General features: G+C 41.4%; 1 protein-coding gene across 1 annotated transcript in view; it reads right to left on the bottom strand.

The window, feature by feature from the left end:
- Positions 1-15,166, bottom strand: part of CNTNAP1 (contactin associated protein 1) — a 52,537-nt gene that overhangs the window by 15,009 nt on the left and 22,362 nt on the right. The window contains exons 8-16 of the mRNA XM_070726561.1: positions 13,634-13,901; positions 12,218-12,367; positions 10,773-10,944; positions 9,061-9,167; positions 8,858-8,977; positions 7,586-7,789; positions 4,561-4,717; positions 4,327-4,454; positions 1,273-1,440 (exon numbers count right to left, since the gene is read on the bottom strand). Coding sequence (XP_070582662.1) covers positions 1,273-1,440; positions 4,327-4,454; positions 4,561-4,717; positions 7,586-7,789; positions 8,858-8,977; positions 9,061-9,167; positions 10,773-10,944; positions 12,218-12,367; positions 13,634-13,901 — 1,474 coding nt within the window. The remainder of the gene's footprint in view (positions 1-1,272; positions 1,441-4,326; positions 4,455-4,560; positions 4,718-7,585; positions 7,790-8,857; positions 8,978-9,060; positions 9,168-10,772; positions 10,945-12,217; positions 12,368-13,633; positions 13,902-15,166) is intronic.

The following is a 15,166-nucleotide window of genomic DNA, read 5'->3' on the forward strand; positions in this document are numbered from 1 at the left end:
TAACAGACACACACACAAGCATACCATGTATAAATTAAACGTGCCCAGGGGGAGATGTTTAATTTCCCCATGCCTGACGGCAAAGGTGGGTCTTAAGGAGTTTACGGAAGGCAGGAAGAGTAGGGGCAGTATGTATGTATGTATGTATGTATGTATGTATGTATGTATGTATATATGTATATGTATATGTATATGTATATGTATGTATGTGTGTGTGTGTATATATATATATATATATGTTTTCGTAAATTTTCACGGGTATATGTATGTAGATTGTTCTGAGTTCGGGTTTTGCCCTGTGTAATATTTTGAAAATATATATACATATATATTTGTTTTCGTAGATTTTATATATATATATATACCCACTAAAACTCTCATTGTGTATTGGACTGACTAACTAACTAACTAACTAACTAACTAACTAACTAACTAACTAACTAACTAACTAAATAAATAAATAAATAAATAAATAAATAGCCGCCACCACACTATTATAAATATACCAGCAAGACTCTTAGGAGTTGCAGTATCAATGACCTTGTCCCATGATGGTGAACCTACGGCATGAATTCCACAAGTGGCATGTGGAGCCCTCTCTGCAGGCATGTGAGCCATTGACCAGCTCAGCTTCACCTTCCATGTGCAAATGCCTCCCACTGGCCAGCTGATTTTCTGGTAGATAAGCTCATGCTTTTTCCTCATTTTCTGTGGCTCATGTCTTCCCAGATCTCTGGAGATTCCACCCCAGTGCTGTTTGGGAATGCAAGGCTTCCCCCCCACTCCCAGCTCAGTTTGGAGAAAGAGGCTTTCTCCCCCTCCCAGTTCTGTTTGGGGAAAGAGGCTTTCTCCCCCCCAGTTCCATTTGGGGAAAGAGGCTTTCTCCCCGGCAGTTACATTTGGGGAAAGAGGCTCCCCCCTCCCAGCTCCATTTGGGGAAAGAGGCTTTTTTAACACTCTAAGCTCTGTTTGGAGATGGGAGGCTTTTCCCTTCTCCCACCACTGTTTTGGGATTCGAGGCCAAAACGGGGGGGGAGGAGGAGGTCATACATGCATGTGCAGGTGGCGGAATGTGTGGGAGGGATATTGCATGTATGTGGGCACCCGTGCACATGCAACAGTGGCATGTGCATACTTTTGGCACCCAAGGGAAAAAAGGTTCGCCATCACTGACCTAGTCAACTACAGTAAGTCCATAGACTAATTTTTAAAAAAGATGCTACATTATGTTAAAAGCAAAATGTATGTCCTATTGGATCCCAAATTCCATACTGTTAAGCTCCATGCGGATATAGTTCCTCGGGCCCACGTTCTCTAGGAAAGTGCCTGTTGGTGCAGAAGTCTTGAAGAAGAAACTGATATCCAGGCTGTAATTGACCTTGAAGGTAGGAAAAATCAAAGCTGCTCCCCTAATGAAGGACACTGTATTCCAGGAGTTGCCTGCAAATCATGAAAAAAAAAAATACTGTGAGAAAACTGAAGGAATGAACAAATAAAAAACAGACAAATGGACAAACAAACAAACATTTATATGGCTGTTCAGCTCGCTCTGTAACTCTAGGTGGCTAACTAGGATAAAAACCAGCTGTGGGCTGCTCCTGGCTCGTCCCGGTTCTAAGAACCGGTAGTGCCAGTGGTGGGAGGCCCACCCGCCTGCAAAATGTCACACATGCATGCAAGCATGCACATGAACCACTAGTAAAGGGTTTTAGAACTCACTAGTGATAAAAACCTAATACAAAATAAAAAAGCAATAAATGCCACATCTGCCTTCATAATAACAATCAGACGAGCTTTATGAGGCGCTCAATCCTAATTTGATGTTGCACAGGTCTGTTGGTAAAACTAGATTTTCAGGGCCTTGCAAAAGAGTGCCAAAATGGGCACCAATTTTTTCTCTGCAGGAATGATGTTCACAAGGAGGGAGCCACCATGGAGAAGTTCCTTTTTGATCCTACTTCATGGACCTCCTTAGGAGAGAGGACCCATAATATTCCTTTCCTCCCCACTCTGAGGGATCAGGTAGATGTGATTGAGAAATAACAGTCTTTAAATAACTTGGTCCTGGAAGAGCTTCTAGGTCAGCATGGCAGTGCAGAGCAGGAGAAAAGAGCTCTGTTTTCACCGTCCAGTGTTCTATATCTGGAGACCGGTAGATGCAAAGCGATCCCCCTGGAATGGTGAAAATCTTAAAGGGGATACGTCAGGGGGGACAGGGAGAAGAGCGATCTCCATTGTAGCAGGAGGAACCCTTCAATTCTGATGTAGAAAATAACAGCTGTCATGGCCAGGTCCAGAGGCACAGTGGCCTGATTCATGAAGGAGAAAAAAGTGTGAAGCAGCAACAAGAATTGGTGGAGAGTGTGAACGAAGGATTAACCTGGTTATATCATTAAATTGGTGAAACTGAAAGCTGACAGGCAAGTGAGACTCCAATTTGAGAGAAGCGGCGAGTTAGCAGTGTGAGTGGGAGACAGTAAAGGAGTCGGAAAGCATAGAAGAAGGAAAGGAAAACGTGAGCAGTGGCTATTATGGGGGACTTGGCCTTAGAGCTGATGATTGAAAGTGAACTGATGGATGTCAGGTAACTGCCTGTGGCTGTCAGCAGATCTAGTTAGAAGAACGACTAGTTCAAGTTTGGGAATAAAATCTAAAGTGACAGTGACTGTGCAAAATAGACAGAAGTAGACATCTTGAATTCTGGATGATGGACTTTGAATTTTGAATGCAGAGACTTCAAAAAGGCATGCGTGAAAAACAGGAGTAAAGAACTTTGGTGAAATTGGTGAAGAACTTCAGAGTGTTTATATATAATACCCACTATTAAATCTTTAATTAACTATTTATCTATCTATATCTATACCTATATTTATCTCATATATATTAGCTATTAATTAACTAAGCTTTATATAACAGTGATTTTATGAATTTTATGAATTTATAATTGACTATAGATTTATTCTTTGATTGTATTTGTTAGAAGACCATGCTATATATAGATTGGGAGACAACCTTTTAGTAATTTTTAGTGTAGTAACTTTCTGTGTACTAGACCTAAGTCCAATAAGAAAAGAAAATATTTGAGATTTGGAAAGGTAGTCTGTGGTGCTATGAAAGAGGTTTTTTTTAATAAGTTAATTATGTCTAGCATGACAACAACTTCCAAAATTGTTTAAAAAAATAGTGCAGATGACAGCCTCCCCAGCAGGGCAGAGAGCTATAGGAAACGTTGGGGGGGATGAAAAATCAGAAGCACGAATGAATATAACTCTACAAAGTTTACAAGTTACTCTGAATATGTTGCAGGAAGTGATGTTGAAAACACAAGAGACAATAGGGAAGAACCTATTGTCAAGATGAGGAGTGATATGGATGAAGCGAATGAGAGGATGGGGAAAATACAATTGTTAAAAATGAACAGAGGTGGTGGAAGAAAGAACAGAACATATAGAGAAAAAATTAGAAGAAACAGGAAAGGCTGATGAAAAAGGACCTGGAAGAGGCATCTCAATGCATGTCAAATTTTAAAAATCAGACTTTTATCCGAGGTTACAAAATGTAAGAGAAAAAAAGGAAGAAGATCTAACGAATCTTATGATAGGAGTACTGCCAGAGGTGTTACAAGTGGGAAAAGGGAAAATTCAGAATAGTATTAATGAGATATATAGAGGTCAGACTAATTATGTCCGACACCATAAGTTACTGAATGAAGTTCATATAAGATTCTTTAAAAAGACAGTGAGAGATGAAATTTACAGAAAGACAAAGGACGATCCACTGATATATGAGGGGAAGGAAACTGTGACTCTTAAACAAATACCCAGTCAAATTAAAGAGCAAAGGAGGAATTATAACTTTCTCTCCTCACAATTGGTGAAAACAAGACAATGTTCCGATGGTTGATATCAGAGGGTATGCTTGTATCATAGCCACCCTGAGTCCGCATTGAATTGAACAGCATATAAATACAAAAAATAAATAAAGATAAGTGGCCCACCAATTGTACATGGGGAACTTGAGCAGAAAGAGAAGGCAGAACCCTCTGCCTGTCAATTTTTCTTCTTTTAAAAAGATGGAGGAATTAAGATAAACCTATAAAATATTTACACACTTTTGTTTCCCATCAAAAAGCAATAGGAAATATCAACTTCATTTTTAAAAAACATCTGCTATTGAGTTTCATCAGCATAATCTTAAGGGTTTTTGTGGGCTACAAAAATGGGGTTGAGCATGGTATGCAACCCATAAACTTGAGGACTCCTATGGAGTCTAACAGATCCGCAGAAAAAGACCATTACATCATCCCCCACTGTGTCCACTACTCACGGTCTCCATAGCAACGCAATGGACCCACATAGAACTGAGCCTCAGATCCAGTACGGTTTGTATCGCTCACTACAACCTGAGTGACTGGAAGATGGTCAACAAAATTCAGCAGCCCTTTATCTGCTCGCCTGGAATAGGGAATGATAAACAGACCCCCATCATTTGTTAGAAATACTCAGTTCACAATATATCATCACCCAGACTCCTTTGAGAGAAGATGCAATCAGATCTCACCACATGAAGTGTTCAGCATCACAGTTGCAATAGAAAAGGGGATTGGCACAACTCTTCTCCATGCCACACGCACAGCGCCCCAGGCCTGGAGGAGAACCTCCCCAGTAATAATGGCGTTCTTCATTGCGTCCCATCCAGAAACTTAATGGCATCCCAGCTAAGAGAACATAAGGTAAAATACAAATTGGAGAGGAAAATCCCCCTACTGAATTTGACCAAAAGTCGCACCTAAGTCTACAGTAGTCATCAAGTTGCTTTTAAGATTATTACAAATTATCACAAATTAGTTGCAAAAAAATATGTTGTCTCCTATGGTAAATTATATAATTTGCATTGCTTTTCTCAACACCACAATTGATTTCATTGCACATTTATTATGTTCCCTAACTCCCCTACATTAAAAACTTCCAATACTTAAGCTCAGCTGTTCAGGTACAACGGGGATTCTCACTCCCAGAGTTCCTAGCACATGTAGAGGATGGAAAAGTTTTTTAGTCGAGAAAGATCTATCTCTTTAATGATTTTTTTCAATGACTTTTGGCTTTAGTCATTTATGTTTACAATAGGGCAAACAGAATGAGAATTAAAAAGCAATTTTGAGCTGATTAAAATAGATGAAATATTAATATACCGGTACTTATTTTGTTTCAATCCCACTCTTAGTAATTTCTAGCATGGAATATATTTCATTTTTTGTCTTCTCTTCATATTGTGATTATTGAGCTATTCATCAGAATTCCAAATTCTCTTTCCAGTTCTATCCTTTCTTGCCCATAGTGCCAAATTTTGTGACTTATATAGGAGATATATACATATGCTTTGAATGGCTCCTCAACTTTCTCTCAGCTGAAAAGCAAAGTAATTTGTCCAAAATAAACAGCTATAATCACTTCTCAATATATATTCTTAGCTCCAACAGGGTTGGAGGATTGAATTGTCAGGTCTTTGGTGCTCTCCTATCTGGTTTGTTCGCTTGTAGATATTTGCTTGTTAGATTTGCTCTCTAGTGAGCTTTCTAGCTCCCCAATGAGTAAGGGAGCAAACTCCGCACTTTCTACAACTGATGATGTTATCTAGATCAGTGTTTTTCAACCGGTGTGCCGAGGCACACTAGTGTGCTGCGAGACATGGTCAGGTGTGCCGCGAGGCGGCTCGCCTCCCCCCCCCCGCTATTGCCCCCCGCCGCCGCCACTGCTATTGGCACCCTCCCGCGGGAGGCCGGCAAAGGTTGCTTTGAAAGTCGGCCCCCTCGCGCCCATGGCTTCTTGTCGCTTCCCCGAAAGCTGCGCGTGTGTGCGCGCGCGCACCCCAAAATACCCCCGCGTGCACCCTTTTTCACGGCCGTGCACTCCTCATCCCCCTGCCAGCCCGCGGGGGGGCGGGGAGGCGCCAGCAGCAGAAGGGAAGGGAGCCGCGGCCACCCCTGCCTCCCCACGGTGCCTCCAGCCCCCTCGGCCTTTCGGCGCTGCCCCCCGCCCGCCCCTCCTCCTCCTCCACTGTCTCCTGCCTTTCGGCGTGGCTCCTCCCGCACCTGGAACGCACGCCCTGCCCGTCTCACCTTTGCCGAGAGCACTTTCGTCCTGGGCTCTCAGCAAGGGGGTTGCAGGAGAGACGGGGCAGGCGTTCTCTCAGCGGAGGCCAGCGGAGGTGATATTCAATGTCGGGGGCGCGCGGGTGGTTGCGCGCGCTCCCTACCCCCCTGCTAGCCGCTCGGAATATTCAAAAATAAGAAAAACCTTCGCCGGTGAAGGCTTTTCTTATTTTGAATATTCCGAGCGGCGAGCAGGGGGGTAGGGAGCGCGCGCAACCACCCGCGCGCCCCCGACATTGAATATCACCTTCGCCAGCCTCCGCTGAGAAGAACGGAGAGAGAACGAGAGTGAGTGAGAGCAACAGACAGCAAGATAGAGAGAAAGTGAGAAAGAGAGAGAGAGAAAGGGGGGAGAGAAAGAGATAGCAAGAGAGAGAACAAGAGAGAGAAAGAGTGTGAGAAAGAAAAGAGAGAGAGAGAAAGCAAGAGAGAGAGAGAGAAAACAAGAGAGAGAAAGTGAGAAAAAGAGAGAGAAAGAGGGAGGGAGAGAAAGAGAGAGAGAGAAAGAACAAGAGAGAGAGAAAGAAAATAAGAGAGAAAAAGAGATAGCAAGAGAGAGAGAAAGCAAGAGAGACAGATAGGGAGAGGAAAGGAGAGAGAGAAATGAGAACAAAAAGGGGAGAAAAAAGGAGAAATGATTGAGGCAGAGAATGAGAGGAGAGAGAAACAAAAGAGAGAGGGGTGATTCTTGAAGCATATGGTAAAAAGCACCCAAATAATAAGAAACGCCCCCCAGCCCACACCTGTTTTTGAAAAGAATAAAAGAGAAAAAACCCCAGCCCTCAACTGGTTTTGGAAATGGTTCCAGTGTGTATACACACACACACACATAAGGGGGGGAGAGAGACAGGGATGGAAAAAGAGGAGAAGTGAGAGGGAAAAGGAATGAGGGAAAAAGGGAGGAAAAGAGAGAAATGACAAACATGAGAGAAAAAAGGGGGAAAGACAGGAGAAGTACCCAGAAATGAGATATAAATTTGAGTAGGGATGATTGATGATTGACTGTATTTATAAGGGGATGTTACATGGGATTGTATATACGAGGGGGTTATGTATGTATGTATGTATGTATGTATGTATGTATGTATGTATGTATGTATGTATGTATGTGTTTATTTATTTATTTATTTATTTGATTTGTGTCATTTTGGTTGGTGGTGTGCCCCAGGATTTTGTAAATGTAAAAAATGTGCCGCGGCTCAAAAAAGGTTAAAAATCACTGATCTAGATGTTATATGCCCCAAGACAAATTCCTTGTGTGTCCAATCACACTTAGCCAATAAAAATTCTATTCTATTCTAGTTGAGTTCCAAGCCATATAAATGCCAAGCGGAGGGCATCAAGGAATCCAAATATATTCCCGTCTCTTGGCTCATAGCATATGTGTGCAAATCCATGCCATCCATAGAATGAAAGAATGTCATACATACTCACTCTGGGTGTTGAGCAGGCGAGAGAAGTAACAGTGGAATTCAATTTGCTGCTCACAGTACTCAGATGCATTTGCCAGGGCTGATACTTCTCCCCAGGATGCATTCCAGTAGTCAACCGTGCCCAGGAAAGGCCTTTCTGGGCTATAGCCTGCTACTTTTGTGAGCCAATGACGATTGTGATGAACAATGGTCCATGCACGGTCCTCTGAAAAGTACAAGTAGTCAGGCAACAGTTCAAGCTGAAGATCAACTCCATCTAGCTACAAAATTTTCAGATGTGTTTACTTCAAATCCCAGAACTCCCAGACAGAATGGGCATTTCTGAAACATCTGGGAGTTGATGTCCACACATCTGGACATTGCCTGAAAATTAGGCATTTTCCCAATACAACTGCCTCTTCTCTCTTTCATGTTTCTGGTGGCAGTGGAATAACCTTCCCAAATTTAATGAGAGCCAAACTCCAAATCTCTAGGAGAAAAGCTTCTACAACATTTCGATGTCCCTGTCACTGTTGTGGTTGGCTCTGGCCCAGCTCCTGCCCCAAGGAATGTGGAGGTGGATGCAGGGGAAACTTCAACATGTCATAGGCCTGTGTTATTGCCGACAGAGTCAGTTCAGAGTTTAGTTTCCTCGGAGGAAGAAGAAGGTGGGAGTGACTTGGAAGAGAGGGGCTTGGCACACAGCCCAGGCGGTCAACCTCCATTATCTTCCATTGATTCGGATGAAGACGTCTTGGACCCACGCAAGCGCAGAATTATGCGTAGAAAAGACCAAGTAAGGGCATATTACAGGAGATAAGCCACCTGTGTTTGGGTGGGGCTCCTGTAATTAGGGCTTCTGCTATAAATAGCAGCATGTGGGTTTGGCCGTTGCGGAAGAGTATCTGATCGCAGTTCTTCAGGAATCGTGTGTTGCTGTTTTCTGGACTTTGTTTGTTGATTTTTCACGCCTTTGAAACCAAAGCAGAGCAACGTGTGTGTGGGGGTGGGTGTCTCACTTTGGTGGAAGAATAAGGGGTGTGAAGTTTCTTCACAGCTGCTAGCTAAGTACTTAATGACTGCTTAAGGGTAATTGTACAGACTACCAGATTGTTTTGGGACGAGTGTTCTTTGCAATACAAAAGGAGTGCTTAGTTTATTTTGAATTTTGTGATAAAGAACATGGTTTTGAATTTTCAAACGTGTGTGTGTCTAAAATTTGAATTTTCGGGAGACTCCTACCAGAGAGCCCAGCAGAACAGTCACAAGGGGAATTCCCATCCATTACCCGTACCTCTCATGTCACAATACACAGTAAAAGGTTTTAGGGGTCCGCTGCCATCAGGATCAATGGTGTAGTTCCCAGACACTTTCCCCCTGATTCGGTAAGCTTCACAGCTTTCCTTGTAAACGGCTAGATGAGAAAGAAGGGAGTGAAAAAGCTATCCATGTTCAAAAGCCCTTTAAATCCTCCCTCACTTGCCCCATCAGACTCACGAGTATGGCAGGTCTCCCCCATATAACCCGTCAAGTCACAGATACAAGTGAAGTCATCCCAGGATTGGATGCATCGACTGCCATGTTCACACATGTTGGGTGTACACCTGGGTCAAAAGAAAAAACGAGTTATCACAGGAATTCTTCTGCCAGCACAGATCTACGTTTTCAAGGAAAGGGGCATCTTTGTTTCTGATTCTTGTGCAGGACACTTCTTCCAAAAATTTCAAATGTTATAAAATGTCCATCTCTCTGCGTGTTACAAACTTAAAATTGCCCCTACCTTACTTTCAACTTTCTCTTCCCTTGAAGATTTAACATTAACCATTAAACATTATGTAGATCCTGGTCCACATTATTTCTAGTTATCAGTCATGGCCTCATTAACTATATTTTTCTGGTTCTTCCTTTATTACTGAATTTGGCAACTTATTGGAAAAGACAGTTGTTGATTTACCTTTTCATATATCAATTTGTTTTCCATAACATTCTATTATTAGTTAGAACTATGTAAGATGTTTGTTCCTCCTAATTTTGATTAGCTGAACAAATATCTCTATCCATTTTATCTCATATGTCAAAAGGAAATCAAGTTGTGCAACCCATAATTTATTTATTTATTTGTTTGTTTTGTCCAATACACAATGAGGGTTTTAGTGGGTATATATATATATATACACACACACATAGTAAAATACATGATGAAGGTTATAGAGGAGATACTCATAGTAAAATATATCTAAGAAAGAATAGAAAAGAAGATATAGTAATAGAACATATCAATGAAAGAATAGAAGAAGAGATATAGGAATAGAAGAAAGGTATGGGAGATATAGGAGAGCAATAGGACAGGGGACGGAAGGCACTCTAGTGCACTTGTACTCGCCCCTTACTGACCTCTTGGGAATCTGGATAGGTCAACCATAGATAATCTAAGGGTAAATTGTTGGGGGCTACTAATCACCTTTCCCTTATTTGACTGCACTTATATCCATCCCTAACAATTTTGAAATCCTGTTAATAGTAATCTTGTTTGAAATATCTTATTAGCAACTGAGCTGATGACCTATTATTAAATCCAAAAGTATTCTGTTTTGAACAACGCAGGTGCCCTCTGTAACTATGTGCCTTGAGCAAAACTATTATCTTAATACTCTAGGTGGGAAGCTCCATGGAGCATCTAAGTACTACATAAATAATTTTTTTAGGATTTCTGCATTTCTGATATTTATCTGTCTCTTACTTTTAGTTCATCTAACTCATAGCAGCTAGCTTCTAATTTTATTTGTATTTTTTCTCATTATTACATCTACATGCTCCTGCGGACATTGGTAAGATTGAAACTTGTTTTGATTCAGCAACCTCCTTTTGCACAACATGAGATAAAATGGATAGAGAGACTTGTTCAACAAACAATTTATATATATATTATTTATTTATTTATTGGATTTGCATGCCGCCGCTCTCCGAGGACTAGGGGCAGCTCACAACATATCAAAAAACATAACAATACATCAGGATCCAATTAAAGTAATTGAAAAAACCTAAAAGTTCTAATATAATTAAAAACATCCATTACCATTACAATGACTTACATCTTATAAGATCACCATATTAATGCTACAAATTAGAAGAGCTTCTTAGATCTCTCATTTGCACCCTCATTTAAGACCCAATTATGCCCACCCAGATATTGCTTCTCATAGACATACCTGTCTGTGATGCCACACACATTGAAATGCACCTCAAAGTACTTTCCAAGCCGATGCTGACGAACCATGTCCAACTCTATCGGCTTACGATCTACAGTAACCATCTGCATGCAGCCATGAAAAGCTGTCTGATTGGATAAGCAGCCAGTTCGTACTGCTGGCTTGGGGCACCCTACAGAACATCAGCCCAGCCATACACGCACAAGAAAGAGATACAAAGATGATATTAGACCTATATTAATTTGTATTTAACAAACAATGGGCCTCAGGGGACACTGATTATTCTGGTTCTCCTCTAATTCCAAATCCAAACAATGAAACCAAATAATGTGTTGCGGAAGTGAAACTTCATAATTTTCAATTAATCATTAGGGTTGTGCAGTACAACTTTGTCTTGAAAGCAAAAGGATGCTTTAGAGCAGTGTTTTTCAACCAGTGTGCTGTGAGACATGGTCAGGTGTGCCGTGGGGAAATTAAACATGGGTCCCCAAACAATGGCCCGCGTGCCGGATACGGCCCAGAGGCCATTTATCTTGCCCGCCGCCAGCCACCTCCATCTGAACATAAACATTCCCCTCACAATCCCTCCGGCTATCAGCGACAGGAAGAGTGGAGGCCCAGGGAATGCTCACTGGCCAATCACCTTCTAAGATTCATTCCGATAACTAGCAATGAACCAATAGTAGGCCGCCTCTCATCCACAACCAGGAAGGTCTTTGCTCGGGCTGCTGCGCACTTGTCATTGTGTGGCCACAGCGAATAGTTGAAGTTGCTATATTATTAACTATATGAATAATATTGTACTGTGTTAGAGTGTCATTTTGTGTCATTTTGGTTGGTGGTGTGCCCCAGGATTTTGTAAATGTAAAAACTGTGCCGCGGCTCAAGAAAGTTTGAAAATCACTGCTTTAAGAGTATGTGTGAATGCAAATATAGCATTGCCTATTTGCAACTATTTAAAGTTGCAATGTTTTTTCCTAGGAACAAATAACAAGATCCTGCTCAGTTCACAATCCTGCTTTCCATCACCCTGAAATTATTCAAATACCGTATCTTCAGGCTTAACCATCCAGTAATTCCAATTTACAGCTTTAAATTAAAATAAAATAAGGTACTGATTCTAAAAATCCAAATGCTAAAGTATGCAAAGACTGGCACGCACAAGTAGTGTGGTTGCTCTCTATATCTGGAAAGATGTGCATCCCAAGCTTTTCAGATGGTTTATTATTTCTTTTAATGCTTATTTTTGAAATCACTATATTTATAAAACCCACCACTAAACAGAAAGAAACTACTACAAATTGTAACATTTCTTAAACTAGTCTTCCCCATTTGAATGTTCAACACATGTATTAGATTTCAGGTCTCATAGTCAAACATATCTAAAGGTTACCAGGCTTTGGAAGTTCATCTGAACTTTTTCCCCCATACAATTTACTACATACCTCCAAAAAAGTACTGGTTCCCAGTACGCAACTGAATGTCTCGGTCAACACGGAAGCTGGCATCATTGTGGTCATCAATAGTGATAACAGCCGAAGATTCTCGTACTATCAAGGACACTGAGTGCCAGAAACCATCATTAAGACGATATCCTAAGAATGATAGAATACAAGAAATTAAGAACAAGGGGATAAGGTTATGAATAAACTGGCCAGATTTTAAGATTTTACAACCATCCCATTGAAACTATAGATTTTACGATCCATAAAGCCTGCCCCATACAAAAGCCTGGCTTCCTCGCATTTGCTAGCCATTTTGCTTTTATTATAAGAAATATATATTTTAAAGATTATCTATCTATTATAAGAAATATATATTTTAAGACATATATATTTATATGAAATATATATTTTAAAGATTAGCTATCCCCACTAGAAGGATCTTGACAGACACTGGACTCTAATCAACAAAATATAATTCACTGGTGAGAAAAATAACATTTAGGCAAAAAAACCAAATGCAAAGTATAGATTAAGTGGTATTTGGCTCAACAGCAATAACTGTGAGAGAGATCTAGAAGTCCTGGTAGATAACCATTTAAATATAAACTAGCTGCCAAAAAAACCCAATGCAGTCCTAAGCTGCATTAACAAAGGGATAGAATCAAGATCACATGAAATGCTAATACCACTTTATATTGCTTTGGAAAGACCACACTTGGAATACTGCATTCAGTTTTGGCGCTATGATACAAAAAAGATGTTGAGACTTCTTTTGAGATGTTGAGTGCAAAGATGATAAAGGACCTAAAGACATAAACATATGATGAACAGTTGCAGAAACTAGGCAACTTTAGTCTAAATTGGGTGTCAGCAACCCACGGCTCCCAAGGGGCATGCTGCTCTTTGACTCATTTCCTGCGGCTCCCTGCTGACCTGGTCGTGTGACCTGCTCTCTGCCCCAAGACACTGGCCCAACCCAGCAGTGGCAGAAACCAACCTCACTAATACGAGGGCTGGCAGAGTGAAAATGATATTCTGGAGAAGGGTACGACAGAAAGAGAGACAGGCCCGCAACTGAGGAGAGAGCACAAGCTATGGAATCCTCCTCCTCCTCCTCATGCGACCCTCTGGCTGGCTGTGCAGGTCTGAGAAGACACACACCCTCACCATAGCACCCTCACCAAAGATGCTTGCCTGTCAGTCAGTTAACCCGCGAGCTCTGCATGCCTTCGCTACACTTTGGCTGAACTTGGCCACTCACTTCAGGAGTTATCTCCGCTCCGGTGCACCCTCCCTTCCCTGCAATAGGGGGTCACTTGAGGAGAAGATGGTGGAAGCCACCACCACGGCTCGTGCTCGTTCCTCAGCGAGTCCAGATCTCTGAAAAGTTGTCAAGAAGAAGGAAAAGTTGCAAACCTGCTGCAAATTCCAGCTTCTTCGTTTTGGTTTTTGGCTGAGCAATTGTGACATTAACTTGTCCATCACTTAGGACCATCTCAAGCCATCCTAGATCATCAGCAAAGGTTGTGTACATAAGCAGCCCCACAACATCCCACGTGCGGAAATGGAAACTGACTGCCAGCATAATCTGCTGAGGATATCCAGGGATCTGCAAAAAGTTGTTGACCCCAGCAAAGGTAAAAGGGAACAAGAGGTTGTCCCGACAGAAAAAGCCCACGTGACCCTGCAACAAAGAGAGAAAGCACAGTGATATTCACAAAGAAAAGCAAAAGGAGAAGGAAAGGGTGATTCCATTAAGAAGGTGAATCCACATGCATTTGCTGCATATTCACATGCCTTGTATAAAGTGACATTATAATCTGCTGTCTTAGCCACCAAAAAGGTCTCCGTAAAGCTCCTTCTTTTAGTTAACTTTAGAACCATTCCACAGACTCCACACAGCCCAGTTCGTAAGGAATATTTATTTTGCATTAAGGAAGAAGACCTTAAAACAAAAGATGTTACTCTCTGATCGCCTCCTGGAAGATGAGCTTTCAGTCCCTTCCTTACTTTCTTGTTCATGCTTAGCATTGTGGCAGTTGCCTATTGAGATATTCAGCAATCTTAACCAAGTATAGTATAGTTCCCAATATATACATTGAGCAGGCCTTGGAACAACAGAGAGCCCCATCCACTTTTCTCATTAGCCAACTGGAGCATCCTGATCATCTAACTCATGAATAGGTAAAGTTGGCTCTTCTATGACTGTGGACCTCAACTCCCAGAATTCCTGACCCAAGCATGCTAGCTCAGGAATTCTGAGAGTTGAAGTCCACATATTATAGAATCAATAGGAGCTGGAGTATTTGATTAATTGCTGCTGCAATTAATATCAAAAGAGGAAGCAGTCTGGGTTCCCGTTTGCCCACTCGCTAGATCACTGATTTGCTAATAGCAGCAGGAATTCATCAATTTTCAGCAAGTTGCTGGGAGAGAAGAGGGAGGGAGGGAGATAATGAAGTTTGTGAGCAAGCATGGAAGTGAATGGGGCCACCCATACACACTTTTACAAATGCAAAACTCATCAGGCTGTAAAATAGTTACTCCACAGGTAAGCGATGTTATGAGGCATTCCATTCTGCACATCATAATATCTTTCCTTTAAATTCAAATAGAGGGACCTATCCCAACAGAACTATTACTGCATGTGAAGAACCTGGAAATCCTTACAAATAAAGGAGCCTAGTAAAAGGCCAAGAAAAATTTCCCAGAGTTGGGAAGGTCTTTAGGTTTAATTTGCTTTTTGCTTTTTTATTATATTTTATATAATAAGCTCTAGACTGTAAGTCTGCAGGCACATCCTTTTACTTAAAGGATATTTGATACTGTAGAAGTCTTGCTTATAAAAACTGGGGTAAGAAAACTGTATTTTCAGAATATAAGATGCATTGGAGTATAAGACGCACCTAGATTTTAGAGGTGGAAAACATGGAAAAAAGTACAGTGGTA

The sequence above is a fragment of the Erythrolamprus reginae genome, chromosome Z (assembly GCF_031021105.1).
Source record: "Erythrolamprus reginae isolate rEryReg1 chromosome Z, rEryReg1.hap1, whole genome shotgun sequence".
Taxonomy (NCBI): Eukaryota; Metazoa; Chordata; class Lepidosauria; order Squamata; family Dipsadidae; genus Erythrolamprus; species Erythrolamprus reginae.